Source organism: Bos grunniens, chromosome 5 (assembly GCF_055505025.1).
Source record: "Bos grunniens cultivar Pamir isolate PY7600 chromosome 5, Bosgru_T2T1.0, whole genome shotgun sequence".
NCBI classification, from domain to species: domain Eukaryota; kingdom Metazoa; phylum Chordata; class Mammalia; order Artiodactyla; family Bovidae; genus Bos; species Bos grunniens.
The window spans coordinates 40,587,765-40,603,848 of record NC_141169.1 but is presented as its reverse complement, the minus strand read 5'-3'; the positions used below and the strand labels follow the sequence as shown (position 1 = coordinate 40,603,848).

At 35.2% G+C, this 16,084-nt stretch overlaps 1 protein-coding gene across 5 annotated transcripts in view; it reads left to right on the top strand.

Moving 5' to 3' along the window:
- The window catches only part of CNTN1 (contactin 1), a 420,540-nt gene that overhangs the window by 305,214 nt on the left and 99,242 nt on the right, over positions 1 to 16,084 (top strand). For 3 of the 5 annotated variants that reach the window (XM_086403896.1, XM_086403897.1, XM_086403898.1), the window contains one exon: positions 13,738 to 13,896. In XM_086403896.1, coding sequence (XP_086260022.1) covers positions 13,738 to 13,896 — 159 coding nt within the window. Of the gene's footprint in view, positions 1 to 6,632; positions 8,756 to 13,737; positions 13,897 to 16,084 lie in introns of those variants that run through there. The other 2 variants (XM_086403899.1, XM_086403900.1) reach the window with 2 other exon arrangements.

Genomic DNA, 16,084 nt, shown 5'->3' with positions numbered 1-16,084 from the left:
TTAATTTAATAACTATAAAATTAGGAAGGACAGATTAAAAAGTTTCATGTGATATACACACAAAGTTAGACAGACATAAAATTATGCATGCACCTTACCACCCTTCACCCACTAACACACTCACTCTTAGTGAAGACATCCAGAAAAGAGATTCACTTATATAGGCAGAAAGATGTGTCCAGATCATCACCGCCAAATCAAAGAGAATAGTTGAGGTAGTTTTTCAAGTATTTGGGTCAGAAAAACACACATTTACCTCAGATTCTTGGATAATTGCCTTTGCTTTCCACTTTGGCCAAGAAAATTTGCCACAGAGACAGACTAAAGATTCCATCTCATCAGTCCTTGTAGGCTGAGACAGGAAAATGGCCCTCCCTGCCCACACTGGTTGGAACAATGACTGACCAGGCGCCATTCAGAGGCATCCTGACCCCAGTTGGCTCTATACCGCAGTAATACATCTATTAATAGTGAAGATTGCCCAGAAATTAAGCTTTCTCATTTCCATTGAGAATCAACTAATTCACAAGCTACTAAGCGCCAGTTCTCCGTAACTGTTAAATGCTAAAGCTGAAATGCATATTTGTTTATCATAAATGCAGAATTTAGAAGTAGCTTGATTGTTTCAAAGCTAGAAATTACTAGTAGTTCTATTTATAAAAGCTCTAGTAAAAATAGCAGCTTTCCTAATTACTGCTAAAGTTACAAAGTACAGTAATAATTTGAAATTGTATTTTTTAATGTCAAAACAATGTATATTGACATAAATTCAAGGAAATGTTCAATTATATCAATGAAATGTGTAGTTCTTTCAGACTGAGATATGATATTTTAAACTTTAAGATGGATCTTGGAAGTGATTTAGTTTAACCCTTCATTTTACAAATTCAAAAATCAAAAATAACAATATGAGGGTTATAAACTGGTAGATGACACTATGAAGAATGCACTGAATAAATTTAATTACTTTTTTTTTCCTCAATGAAGTACAGTGAGAGAAGTTTCATTGCAGGATTTCTTCTTTTCTTCAGTTAATTGTTCTCTTTGTCTAGTAAGCTAACTGGTCAGGTTTTGGCAAACTGGAGTTTATTCTTTGCTACAGTGGGTTTATATCCAGGGCTCCCTTAAAAAAACAATCAACAAACTTGCTTCTCCTCACTCTGATTCCAGGAGAGAAGGCAGGAAAGCTTTACAGAACTTAATAGCCTGGATCTTGTTAAATAGCCTGGATCTTCATTTCACTGGTCCATAATGATCTTAATATATTAATGTATATTTACCAGAGTAATCCAAATTAAACTGACAATTATGTCAAATTACAAGAGGGGTACAGATAATCAGTGATATACACAAGCCTTTATGAGCGTGAATAAATGGCAATTGGTTCAAATTTTAAAAATTAATTTTAATTTACATTGGCAAAATATATATATAGCTCCAGTCTTTATGCTGTGAAAGACACATATTTTAATATAAAATAAAAATATTTGTTATTACATAATTTAATGTATCAGTCAGTTCACTTCAGTTGCTCAGTCGTGTCCGACTCTTTGTGACCCCATGAATTGCAGCATGCCAGGCCTCCCTGTCCATTACCAACTCTCGGAGTTCATTCAAAGTAACGTCCATCGAGTCAGGGATGCCATCCAGCCATCTCATCGTCTGTCATCGCTTTCTCCTCCTGCCCCCAATCCCTCCCAGCATCAGAGTCTTTTCCAATGAGTCAACTCTTTTCATGAGGTGGCCAAAGTACTGGAGTTTCAGCTTTAGCATCATTCCTTCCAAAGAACACCCAGGACTGATCTTTAGAATGGACTGGTTGGATCTCCTTGCAGTCCAAGGGACTCTCAAGAGTCTTCTCCAGCATCACAGTTTAAAAGCATCAATTCCTCGGCCCTCAGCTTTCTTCACAGTCCAACTCTCACATCCATGCATGACCACTGGAAAAACCATAGCCTTGACTAGATGGACCTTTGTTGGCAAAGTAATGTCTCTGCTTTTTAATATGCTATCTAGGTTGGTCATAACTTTCCTGCCAAGGAGTAAGCATCTTTTAATTTCATGGCTGCAGTCACCATCTGCAGTGATTTTGGAGACCAAAAAAATAAAGTGTGACACTGTTTCCACTGTTTCCCCAGCTATTTCCCATGAAGTGATGGGACCAGATGCCATGATCTTCGTTTTCTGAATGTTGAGTTTTAAGCCAACTTTTTCACTCTCCTCTTTCACTTTCATCAAGAGGCTTTTGAGTTCCTCTTCACTTTTTGCCATAAGGGTGGTGTCATCTGCATATCTGAGGTGATTGATATTTCTCCTGGCAATCTTGATTCCAGCTTGTGCTTCTTCCAGCCCAGCGTTTCTCATGATGTACTCTGCATATAAGTTAAACAAGCAGGGTGATAATATACAGCCTTGATGTACTCCTTTTCCTATTTGGAACCAGTCTGTTGTTCCATGTCCAGTTCTAACTGTTGCTTCCTGACCTGCATACAGGTTTCTCAAGAGGCAGGTCAGGTGGTCTGGTATTCCCATCTCTTTCAGAATTGTCCACAGTTTATTGTGATCCACACGGTCAAAAGCTTTGGCATAGTCAGTAAAACAGAAATAGATGTTTTTCTGGAACTCTTTTGCTTTTTCCATGATCCAGCGGATGCTGACAATTTGATTTCTGGTTCCTCTGCCTTTTCTAAAACCAGCTTGAACATCAGGAAGTTCACGGTTCACATATTGCTGAAGCCTGGCTTGGAGAATTTTGAGCATTACTTTACTAGCATGTGAGATGAGTGCAATTGTGCGGTAGTTTGAGCATTCTTTGGCATTGCCTTTCTTTGGGATTGGAATGAAAACTGACCTTTTCCAGTCCTGTGGCCACTTGCTGAGTTTTCCAAATTTGCTGGCATATTAAGTGTAGCACTTTCACAGCATCATCTTTTAGGATTTGAAAGAGCTCAACTGGAATTCCATCACCTCCACTAGCTTTGTTCATAGTGATGTTTTCTAAGGCCCACTTGACTTCACATTCCAGGATATCTGGCTCTAGGTGAGTAATCACATCATCATGATTATCTTAGTCCACTTGACTTCACATTCCAGGATGTCTGGCTCTAGGTGAGGGTTCACATCATCATGGTTATCTTAGTCGTGAAGATCTGTTTTGTATAGTTCTTCTGTGTATTCTTGCCACCTCTTCTTAATCTCTTCTGCTTCTGTTAGGTCCATACCATTTCTGTCCTTTATCGAGCCCATCTTTGCATGAAATGTTCCCTGGTATCTCTAATTGTATAATATATGACAAATCATATACTATATATAATAACAAAATACATATTGCAAGTATACAGTTATTATATTATTCAAGGATATATAATATTTACTAAAGGTTTATTTTTACCAGGCACTATTTCAAGAGATGGATGGATACTGTTGTTATCTCCATTTTACACATGAGGAAATTGAGTCCCAGAGAGGCTAAGTTACTTGCCTAAGGTTATTCAGCTACTAAGCAAAAAAATAAGATTTGAATATAGGGAGTCCCGCTTCATATATAATGCCCAGTTCATTGCTGCAAAGCAATTTAATTAAGCACTAATTCAAATATATTCAGAGATAAAGTAATCAATGTGAAAAGTTAAAATGTAGGCCTTTTTTTGATAAAAAATGTTAATTTTATATAAAAGTTACTGATGCAAATTTTGCAATTTTATTTTTGCCCATAATGTATTTATGATAGGTCTGATGACAAAAGAAAGCTATAATATTTTTTTCCTCTATTAACATTATAAATTATAATTACAATAGCAAAAAGAGTAAATAAATCATAATAGATAGTTTTAAACTTGATTTTTACAATGTGTTTTTTGGCCTTAAAAATAGTTCATTCAAAATGTTTAAATGTTTTAGATTAAAATGTATGTGTCTACAGAACTTTCATATAAATTTTTTCAGGTCATCCTAACAAAACTGCTGCATGTTAGAAGTGCAAGGACTTATCTTTCTCACTTTTCTTTAATATTTAACTTCCCCAGATATAAAATCAGATCAGATAATTTTTATTTTGCATCCTTTTTTACTGTTGATATATGGTTTGTTTTATAATTAGTTAAATTGTCCACCCGAACACCCTGAGGCATTGATAATTAGAAGTTAATTTACAGAGTAAACTTTTAAGTTACTTGAAATTAGAATTTCTTAATATTTTCTGTTCTTGGTTCATTTTATTTAAAAAAGAATAGAAAACACCTGAGCTTCATTATTGAAAAAATAATCAACAGAAGACTCAATGGCATATAATTCTTTTTAAGCAAAACAATTTTTTTGATATGATTTTTGTGAAATCTGCCATTTCGAGTTTCAGAAATGTGCAATTATTTCCTCATGGTACCTTTTGCAGACTGGCTTCCTGCCACTCCCATCTTCTTCCCACCAGCCAACCTCACTAACCTGGGAGTTTGACTGGGTCACAGAATTTTTTATACCTAAGCAAAAGAAAATGAAGGAAATCAGAGAAAACCTTTACCCTCTAAACCTGTGGTCAGTTTAAGAAGCTGCAGAGAGGGGATTTTTGTCCTTTTGAATTCCTATCACATAGCTCATCTGACTACCATCATCACTGGGGTTAAGTGAGATAGACTAAAGAGAAGGGCAGAGATGTTGAAAGGGTAATCCAACCTCCTGTGAATCTCTATTGGTATTCTACAAAGCCAGCTATTTTTGGTTTACACCTTCCCTGTTTCCTCCTTAAAGGTGACTACATGATTCAGTCCTTGTGTGCTAGACCCCCATACATGTGTTTAAATCTGGCTTAGGATATCTCATTAGATTAGTACAATGGGAAGCTCTCTCTGCCAAACACTTTTCCATTATAATGTTTAACTGACTGATATGCTCATGAGTGAATGCAGATTCTGGAATACATCCAAAAGATTTCTTTATTTTCCAAAAAAGTAAAATGTCATTTTGACTTCTAATTGTCCAGTGCTAGTAACAGTCATTCTGTGGACATGGGGTGAGATGAGGAACTTGGTTGGGGTCCATGTGCATTTCCCAGGACACTGCTGGAACACCAACCCCTTTATCTGAAAGTACATTGGGATGAAGGTAAGCAAGAGCTAGCAAAATTAAAAGGATATACTTGAATCTGCTTCATTTTTACAAAAAAATAATGTACAAAATTATGAATTTTCAATATTCTTAGCAGCAAAAAATGTGTGACCCACTAGAATGTAGGTGTGTCACAGAGTAGTCTGGACTCTGTCACACTGAGGAATATACTCCTGAGCATCAGCTCACTACATTCTTCAGGGCCTCAACAGCCAGTGTTTGAGCCCCCTGCCCACCTCTGAGAATTTCTTCAGGGGCAAGGGACTATTCCTGAATAGAAGACACCACGTGCTTCTGATTGTGATTTAAACAACTTGGAGGACCACTATTTGATATATTCCTTCAAAGGCTGAAAGCTACTGTTAACTAATTCAAGAAATAGCAGTCTAATGTGCATCTGTTTAGGGAGGCTTCCTGTGTGACTGTTCACAACTCCCTCTCTCTCTGCAAAAATACCAAGACTTCATTTGAAAGGGAGAAAAAAGAATATCTCAAAAATTATCAACTTCAGCTCTCATCAAAAGACTTGGAAATCTCTAACATTTGAAAGACACATAGAAGTGACAAATGCATTAAGTAACCTTTGTTACCGTTTATCATAGGACTAAATTTGCAACAAGTAGTCAGCAATTTTCCTAGCAAGTTTTTCTATACATGATTACTCCTATTTAAATAACTATAACTAGGAGGATACTAGTGGTTACAAAATAGCCTAATTATAATCAAACTATCCCTAGTTATAGTAAGGAAACATAGGAGGATGACCATCTTGTTAATGTCATGATTTTCTATAATGGTATAGTTATACTGATATATGATATAGTCATTAAAAGATCCACGTGATGCAAAGGGAATGGTCTGGCTTTTGGTATTATGTGAGCATAGATTTAAAGAGCACTTCACCTGCTGAATAAGCTGTGGTCTTGTAGGTCTCAGAGTCCATATTTATGTAAGAGAATAATAACAACTCCAGTTCACGTGTTGCCCATGATGGCTTTTTATAAACATTTTCTTTTACTTCGCTCCCCTTTTGCCGTAATGTTCATATAGACATGAATAATAAATATATTTCTCAAGACACAGGTTCCTACAACTTCCAGCTCCAATCTCTGATTAATTTTTTAAGTCACAGCTTAAATTTACCCTCAAGCTTTTTTTCTTAATTAGAAGTCTTGAAGGCACAAACATATTTTCAGTAGGTAGACTTGTTCTTTGTGGAGTGAAATCACAAAGGCTTTAGGAGTTTTTTGTTTTGTTTCATTTGTTTATAGAGGGGAAGAGGGGATTCGGTTACAACTCTTATTCTTTAGAAAGTCAGTCACTATTTGTGAGGGAAACAGGTTGAATGGGCCAAAGCTTGTCTCTTCAGGCTTCTCCTTTTTGGACTCTCATCCACAATGTCTAGAAGTTGTTCTTTGTTCGTATTTCAACTTACCAATTAAGGATATATGACAAATTTTCAAAGTACATGGCTTCCTGCTCCTAAATGGGCATCAACACTTGCCCTTCAGCCTTGATCTTTCCTCTTGCAGGTAAAAACAGAAAAGATGGAGAGAAAAACATGGTGGATCCTTTTCTCCCCGTCTGTGCAAGCCTGCCTCCAACCTGGTGATCGCTGACACTCACTATTTGTGTGAAAACTTTTTTTTAACACATTATACTAGATTTTACTAATTAATTCAATATTGTAGCTTCTGAAGTTCCCCCTGCCAAAATCCAATTCCTAGAGGATTTTTTCCTTTTGGACACCTAAACATACTTTGAACAGAAAGATACTTGAAAATAATGATATAGTTTTACTAATATCTGAAAACTGTCTGCTGAACTAACCCAGTACATCATATGATGGCCAAGTAAAATTTTTGTGTTTTCATGTCCTGTCTTTCTTTGAAATTACATATCTCAGAAATTAGCTCATTATCTGAAAAAAAAATATGAAAAATTGGTGAATTATAATACAAGAGTATTGCTACTGAATGGACTGTTTGATTTACCCAAGCAGGTAATGAACAAACCTGTTGTCAAATTCACTAATGAGTTATCTTAATTAGGATGTAAGCTAAGGGGCATTATTTCCCGTGGCCTTCTGTACCCTGGTTCCATATATATAATTTGGCAAGAAAAGACATAGAGCAGCAAGAAACAACTGAAGCCTGCTCATGGCCCTGTAGGGTTTTTGGAACAATTCCTGGAATTGGGAAGTGAAATTGGACAGCATGTGGAGAAAACTGTCATCTCAGTAGCTAGATTTAAGTGAAGATAACAAAGTGATTAACAGCATGTATACATATTTAATTGTTAACTCCTAGCATCGGCCTTCTTGGATCTTTATTTTGAAAGGAAGGTCAAGACTTTTTGGAAGGACATGGGTAGAAATGAGAGAGTAATATTGGAACTGCTTAAATTTCATTATTTGAAAATATTTCCCTTGCCCCGCTTTGGTCAAACAAACATGCTTAAAATTCTTATTTCTTCACAAGAAATACTTTTGCTCTTCTTAAATAGGCTTACTCTTAGGCATGGGATATTATATAAATATCTCCTTTAGTAACTGTAGCATTCCCATCTGTGGTTGGAAGAACTCTTAGGGAAGTTTTGAGAGAAATATATATAAATCCCAAATATTTAAGTCATTAAAAAACAATTGATCAGCCATCTTAAAGGAATACATGTCTCTGGCTCAAAATGTTACTTATTTCCATCATTTTTTACTTCTCATTTTCTAGTCTCAATTATTGTCACAGAAAGAAGCATCCTAGAATGTAGACTGGAGATCTAGGGCAATTGCCATTTTAATAAGATTTTTAAAAATAATTTGAGATTGTCCTATATCCATAAATATTGCCATGGAGATGTACATGAATCAGCATTGTGGGCCCCTTAAGCGATCTCTAGTTGAAAGTATACCAGCAATATATACCATCAGATATGAATATAGTTTGGGAAAGGATCAATAAAAATTAGAAAGGAAACCACATGGCAAGTATGAAAAGTGCCAGGAAAAAAAGAAGCTTTCCTTCTCCAGTTTCTTTAGATAAACTGTATCAATATCAACTAGAATTACATTGATTCATTTACCTCCCTTTAACCTCATTCTCATTTCTAATGGGGATCTAAGTTCGTTTTTATCAAGTAGAAGGTTAAAATACCATTGTTAGAGGTTAAAAACTACCATATTCCCATTTAATATTCAGCTTCATCTTAATACAGCCTTATGCTTCAACAACGGAGAAGGAAATGGCAACCCACTCCAGTGTTCATGCCTGGAGAGTCCCAGGGACGGGGGAGCCTGCCGTCTATGGGGTCGCACAGAGTCGGACACGACTGAAGCGACTTAGCAGCAGCAGCATGCTTCAACACCACCACACATCAATTTGTGTTATATTACCTTACGATAAAGCAGTTGTCTTAACTAATTTTCAGAACAAGAACAGGCTTGTAGTAAAAAAGGGACTTCAGTTGATGTATTTTTGTAAAGAAGAAGCCACCCGCCTTAATATAACTGATGTTCTTTCAGCATTGTTATTTTCAGACTACTTTATTTTAAAAGGGACAATAATTTACACTGAACTTTTCATTAAGCTTTTCATTGACATTTAGCATTCAAACTTTTCATTATGATTTACTATTTTAGTAAAAATAAACAGTGAACCACGGGATAGGATATTATATGTGATGGTTTGTTCTTAATTGCTTACTGAGCAATTACAAGTGGAAACAGGATGACACTGGGATGTGTCTCCTGTTTAGTGTCAAAGCTTATATTAAATGTGTGCTATGTGGAGTGGAATCCCAGAAGGACCAACAGTATGTTGGATCCAATTCCAACCACAGTTGTTTAGAAAGCCAGTCAGTGTTTAAGCAGAAGAAAGTGCATTAAGGTTTTTGGCTAAGTATTGTCACTGACTCATGATGCTTGACTACTATGCCTCCTGTTTAATCTTGGAGGATCCCAGTTTCAAATCTTCTATGCCACTTGACTTAAATGAAAATGAATCTCAATTATTGATGGAATGAATAATGGGATACATGTGTCTTTTTCAATTACAATAGCTAGAACATGGAAGCAACCTAGATGTCCATTGACAGATGAATGGATAAAGTTGTGGTACACATACACAATGGAATATTACTCAGCCATAAAAAGGAATACCTTTGAGTCAGTTCTAATGAGGTGGATGAACCTAGAACCTATTACACAGAGTGAAGTAAGTCAGAAAGAGAAAGATAAATACTGTATTCTAACACATATATACGGAATCTAGAAAAACGGTACTGAAGAATTTATTTACAGGGCAGCAATAGAAAAACAGATATAGAAAATGGACTTATGGACATGGGGAGAGGGGAGGAGAGGATGAATGTATGTAAAGAGTAACATGGAAACTTACATTACCATATGTAACACAGATAGGCAACAGGAGTTTGCTATATGGCTCAGGAAACTCAAACAGGGGCTCTGTATCAATCTAGAGGGATGGGATAGGGAGGGATATGGGAGGGCGGTTCAAAAGGGAGGGGGTATATGTATAGCTATGGCTGATTCATGTTGAGGTTTGACAGAAAACAACAAAAGTCTGTAAAGCAATTATCCTTCAATTAAAAAATAAATTAAAAAATTATTGATGGAGAAAATATAGTCAACTTATAATGTGTGAATAATCATTTTGAAAAAAAATTTTTTCTTCTATTTTTCCTCAAATGTCACTGACTATTTCCTCAAATGTCACTAAACTATTTCACAGAGTGTTACTACAATCCTAAAGAAGAAATGATGGAATTGAGAAATAATTGTATTTCTGTTCATTTTTCCTTCTAATTATTTTATATATGAAAGAGACTGAGTGGAAATCACATCTGTATTTTGTTCATACATAGGTTTTTTTTTTTCCTAAAAAATTGGTAAATTTCAGGAAAGATTACCAAACACTTTTACAATAATAAAAACAAAACCTTAGGATGTAATACAGTAGGAATTTATATGATGTATTTATGTGATGTATTTATCTTCATTTATTTGAGTTAACAGATCACAAAAAAGATATAAAAAGCTATAATCAATGTAACACAGTTTTTATCATTTTCCCAAAAATGCACAGTAATGCCCAAGTAATTCATATTCTCCTCAACACAAAAGGTCTCTAAAGGAAAGCTGTCAAGGCCATTTTTTAATTTGAATCTGGTAATATTGTTTTTAAATGATTGTTTTCACTGTAGTAAATGAAAAGCCTGATGGCGAATCGGTTGTGTTCATATCTTAGCTTTAGCTTTGCTAGCTGGATGACTGTGGTTATTTTATTTAATCTATTCATGTCTGGATTTCCTCATCTATTAAGGAGTGAAAATAACGTGCTTACATTTTAGGGTTATTTTTAAGAATTATAAAAGACTCAGATATAATAAGGATTTACTAAAATATATTATTTTGTTTGCCAGTAGTCAGTGATTTAATAGTAAATACATTGAGAACCTAGACAAATTTTGGAAAAGTGAGTATGGATGTGGCCAGTGAGATTCCGTTGAACCACACAGAAAGTGGTTCATAACCACTCTGGCTATGTCCAGAAGGATGGTCAGTTTCTAAATGCCTGCCTTTGTGCTGAGGAACTAGTGGTTGCATTATTTTATTTTCTGCCACAGCACTTTTCTCTCCATTTTGAACAGAAAAACGGAGCAAGTAACATGAGCTACACTGCTTAGAAAACCTTTCTCCTGGGAGACAGTGCAAGGCTGGCCACGTTTCTCTCCACAGTACCACTCTAGTTTCGCTGCATCCTTTGTACACACTAGATGGCCTTCACATGACCAGTTTTCCTTATCTCCAAAAAATTTACCAGAAACAACTTAATTTTGAGTGGAAAGAACTGGTGTTTACCAGAACAATCTGATAAACAGATCCTTGTTAATTATTATACAAATATTAATCCTATCCAACAGCTCAGATGTGCAGAAAGCTCTTAAAGGTGTAACACTGATAGTATTAAGACTAAAATTTACTAAGGGCTTTCTGTAAACCAGGCCTAGCACTACATTCCTTAAAGATTTTTATTTTAATCCTAACAACAATCTGGTCAGTTTTTATTACTCCTATTTTATACCTGAGAAAATGAAAGCTTAGTCAATTTGATAAACTTGCCCAAGATAAATCAAGGCACTGAATTTAAAATCAAGCCTTTTTTAACTCTAAAATCTCTGTTCTTTAGTAGTATATTTCCTCTCAGGTATTTCCTAGGGGATATTTGTATTTAATTACTACATGGAAAAAAAACCTACTTGGTAAATTACTACCAAGTTATATTGCCACACTATCGTTTTGGGGTTATCAACCAACTCCTTTCCATTTATTTTCTCAATTTCACCTTCTTAATGCAATACAGTTTCAGAGCAAATGAAAGAATGAGATTGTGTTGTGTATAACTGTTATGTTTACAGAGCTCTGAAGGTCAATGTGATAAATTTATTTATGTCTTCACCAAATATTTATTAAGAAGGGTCAGTATAGGCCAGGCATATATCAAAGAAAGAAATGCATAAATATAATTACAGCCTTTTGCTTCATATTGTTCCTCAGTGAATGGGATGAATTATTATGCATATAGTATCCCAATTAATGCATTATTAATATGCAGCTTTAACCTGACCTTTCCAAAAGTCATTCATTTGCCATCCGAAAATTTCAGAGAGTAATAGTGGGGAAATGATTTACACCTTAATGATAAAAGTCTAACCTATGGCGATTTTGCCTTAAATTCCCTTTAACATTTCCTTATGCTCAGAAAAAGTGTATGAATGCCTGCATTATAAGACTTTCTCTTTTTTTAAAAAAATATAGTTTTTAATTTTTCATTTCTAAATTTTAATTTTAATACTCTGAAATATTCCACTCAGTAATTGACTTGGGCTGATGCTTAATGTGAAGTAAGGAACATTGTGGTTCTGATCAAGAATGTGTATTGTTTTTCAATGTAGTCTTTACATATGGAAAATGCAACATGTTCTTTCTGAATATCAAATGTGGTTTATATAATTTATGTGGCTATTTTCATTAATTTTGGATGGCATATTATTGTTACTTTTAATTAACATCAGTAAGTATAAAAATACTATTACATATATATTTATAAGAATCTATTTGCCCTTATTAATTTATGTTCTGTGCTTCTAAATAAAAGTTACTATCATAAATAGGCTGTGTCTTGTGTTATTTTACTGTTAGTAGCAATGCAACTGTGTTGTTCTATACACATTTTTCTCTTTGGGACCAATTACAAAGAAATTGGTGCAGGTTTGGAGTGTTATCTATACCTCTGTAAAGACCAAAGCCCATGTGGAGAACAAGGCCCTGGAGATAAAGCAGCTGATCTGACATTTAAACAGGAAGGCACTTAAATAATGTGCCCATTTTCTCTAGCTGCTCTGAAGATTTCTCTTTGTACTTGCTTTCACCTAAAAGATAAAAACATGTGTTTTATTTAATACTTTAAAAATTTGCCACTCTGCTAACGTTGTTGATTATTTTGTTCACTGTGCCTAATTCAATTGGGGATGGCCTCCTTTCTGATGCAAAGAAAAGTGTTGTCATTGTCAGAAATGTCTATCTTAGGAGTTCTCTGGCAACAGAACCTTGTTTAGCATTGTAAGTGATAGACGCTACATTACCATCTAAAGAACTTTTTCTCACAGTTTTAAAAAGAAAACATCATGATGCAAAGTCTAAGTATGCTGTAAACCATAAACTTGGCATTTGCTACTGTCTTTTACAGTCGCTTATTTACTGTGCCATTCCACCCTTTTCACGACAAAGATCTGTTCAAAGCCTAAAAGTTATGTCTCATTTATCTTTTCATTTCTCCCACTCAACACAGTGTTCTCAGTTTAGAGAATAAATGAATAATATTAATACTGAGTTATTAAGCATCTGTGAAATCCTATTTTTAACACTGTCTTATGACCTGTTTCTTCAGTATAATTCTTCTGACCTGTTTCTTCAGTATATTATTTGATGTTTTTAGATCATTCCTGGTATGCCTGAATTAATAGTTGTTTTCTACCTTTTATATACATAGAAATATTTCTGTTAATATTATTTCTATTACTTTAACTAACATAGACTGTATTACCCAAAATGGTACATACAGTCATTTTCAGAAATTTCTACTCCAAGTAAAATAAATTAACTATAACATTTAGAATTATTAAAAAGTATTTGTTCCATTTTGGGGAGGCAGAATGAAACTATGACTAACTATCCTCATATCTAGGCAGTGTTATCTACTCTGATTCATTTATTCAGCAAAATTTCATTAAATCTCACTATGATTAAAATCTGTTAGGTTCCTTGATGTCAATTGTATTTTATGAGTCAAAGATTATCATATATATCCTGAATAATAATGCCATTTTAAAGGATGGTATTTATCTCTTTTCATAAAAAGACATCATGAAATCATTTAGTAAAAACTATAAATACCATTAGTATTGCTTCTTATAGTTTATGCTTAAAAGGAATGTGGCAACACTGATTTCATTGTGTAAATATTCTTTAGATTAATTGCAAGGAAGACAATTTTGTATGCCAATATGCACCCAATTCACTGGATGGGATTCATTGATTCATTACCCATATTTTCATTCCAGGCCCTCCAGGCCCTCCAGGTGGTCTGCGAATAGAAGACATTAGAGCCACTTCGGTGGCACTTACTTGGAGCCGTGGTTCAGACAATCATAGTCCTATATCTAAGTACACTATCCAGACGAAGACTATTCTTTCGGATGATTGGAAAGATGCGAAGACAGGTGAGTTTATTTGTTTGATTAATCTGTTCGTGTTTTGAGATGAATTCTTTTTTCTTGTATTCAGTTCAGTTCAGTCACTCAGTCATGTCCAACTCTTTGCGACCCCATGAATCACAGCATGCCAGGCCTCCCTGTCCATCACCAACTCCTGGAGTTCACTCAGACTCACGTCCATCGAGTCAGTGATGCCATCCAGCCATCTCATCCTCTGTTGTCCCCTTCTCCTCCTGCCCTCAATCCCTCCCAGCATCAGAGTCTTTTCCAATGAGTCAACTCTTCGCATTGGGTGGCCAAAGTACTGCAGTTTCAGCTTTAGCATCATTCCTTCCAAGGAAATCCCAGGGCTGATCTCCTTCAGAATGGACTGGTTGGATCTCCTTGCAGTCCAAGGGACTCTCAAGAGTCTTCTCTACCCTGAAAATTTTCTTTAAAAAAATTATTTTTTTAGTAACCCCACACTTTGGTAGTAAACAAAACCACAACAAACTAAATGTTTTAAAGCTATAAAGGACGAAGCAGCATGGCTAATCTATTAATATAATGGGGGAGCAAAGAGAGGCCTCCTGGGTTTCTTATTTGAGCTATATGTAAGTCTAAGATGTATTAGGAAAAAAGTACAGAGAAGGTGTTATATTGACAAACGGTATCTATAGCATTATTTATTATCCTTTTTATCAAATTACAGAGGTACTATAGCTCTGCATTAAAAAAAAAAAAAAAAAGACAGTTGATCATAAAGATTAAACACTTAAATCTTACTGGCATAACTCCGAGTATGTTCCTGTCTGGCTTGAATTTCCTCAAAACAGGTTTTAAAAGAAGTTTAGTACCTCAACTGTTTTCCCCCTCATATTTTATTCAGATTTTCTAAAAGAAAAAAAATTATAAGAGTAAGTGGGTACTTTCCCTTGTGTAGAAGTTATTACCATTGTCATTTGTTATCACCAGTCTTCAATATCACGTTAGCTTATTTTCTCAGATATAAAAGAAGATAGAGGATTGTTTTGATAAAATAGCCTGTTAATCCTTGTCATTGTTGACAATATATCTAACCAAATTTGTAGTTATTAGAATTTATTTTAGATGCATAAGGAAGAGGCATAAAATATGGCCTTTGTTGTCACAAAGGGAAGAAAAAAAGACAAAAGTGAATAGAATGCTCCTTTAAAAAAACAAAAAAACCAACAACAAGAATTAGTCCCAGCATAACTTAAACCTGCTCATTTTAATCTTTACATAATGGAATTTATTTGTATTGCTCCCTGAGAAGTTTTAATTTAAATTTACCTTTTTAGGATAATGTCTTCTTATCATGGGAAATTAATGAAATATATATTTGAAATCTATAACAAGGGTTTAGGACACATTTTTGGGCTTCTCAGGTAGCTCAGCTGGTAAAGGATTGACCTGCATTGCAGGAGACCCTGGTTAAATTCCTGGATTGAGAAGATCCTCTGGAGAAGAGATAGGCTACTCATTCCAGTATTCTTGGGCTTCCCTGGTGGCTCAGACAGTAAAGAATCTGCCTGAAATGTGGGAGACGTGGGTTTGATCCCTGGGTTGAGAAGATCCTCTAGAGGAGGGCATGGCAGCCCATGCCAGTATTCTTGCCTGGAGAATCCCCATGGACAGTGAAGCCAGGTGGGCTACAACCCACGGGGTTGCAAAGTGTTGGACACAACTGAGCGACTAAGCACAGCACAGGATATATTTTATTGTTAAACAATTCTCTGCAGTACCTGAATGGCCTAGTGGTTTTCCCTACTTTTTTTCAATTTAAGTCTAAAGAAAGAAAATTTAGAAAACTCAGCAGTTGCCACAGGACTGGACAAGGTCAGTTTTCATTCCAATCCCAAAGAAAAGCAATGCTAAAGAACATTAAAACTATCACACAATTACACTCATTTCATATGCTAGCAAGGTCATGCTCAAAATCCTCTAAGCTAGGCTTCAACAATACCTGAACCGATAACTTCCAGCTGTACAAGATGGTTTTAGAAATGGCAGAGAAACCAGAGATCAAATTGTCAACATCCATTGGATCATAGAAAAAGCAAGAGAATTCCAGAAAAACCATCTACTTCTGCTTCATTGATTACACTAAAGACTTTTACTATGTGGATCACAACAAATTGTGGAAAATTCCTCAAGAGATGGGAATACTAGACCATGTAAACTGCCTCCTGAG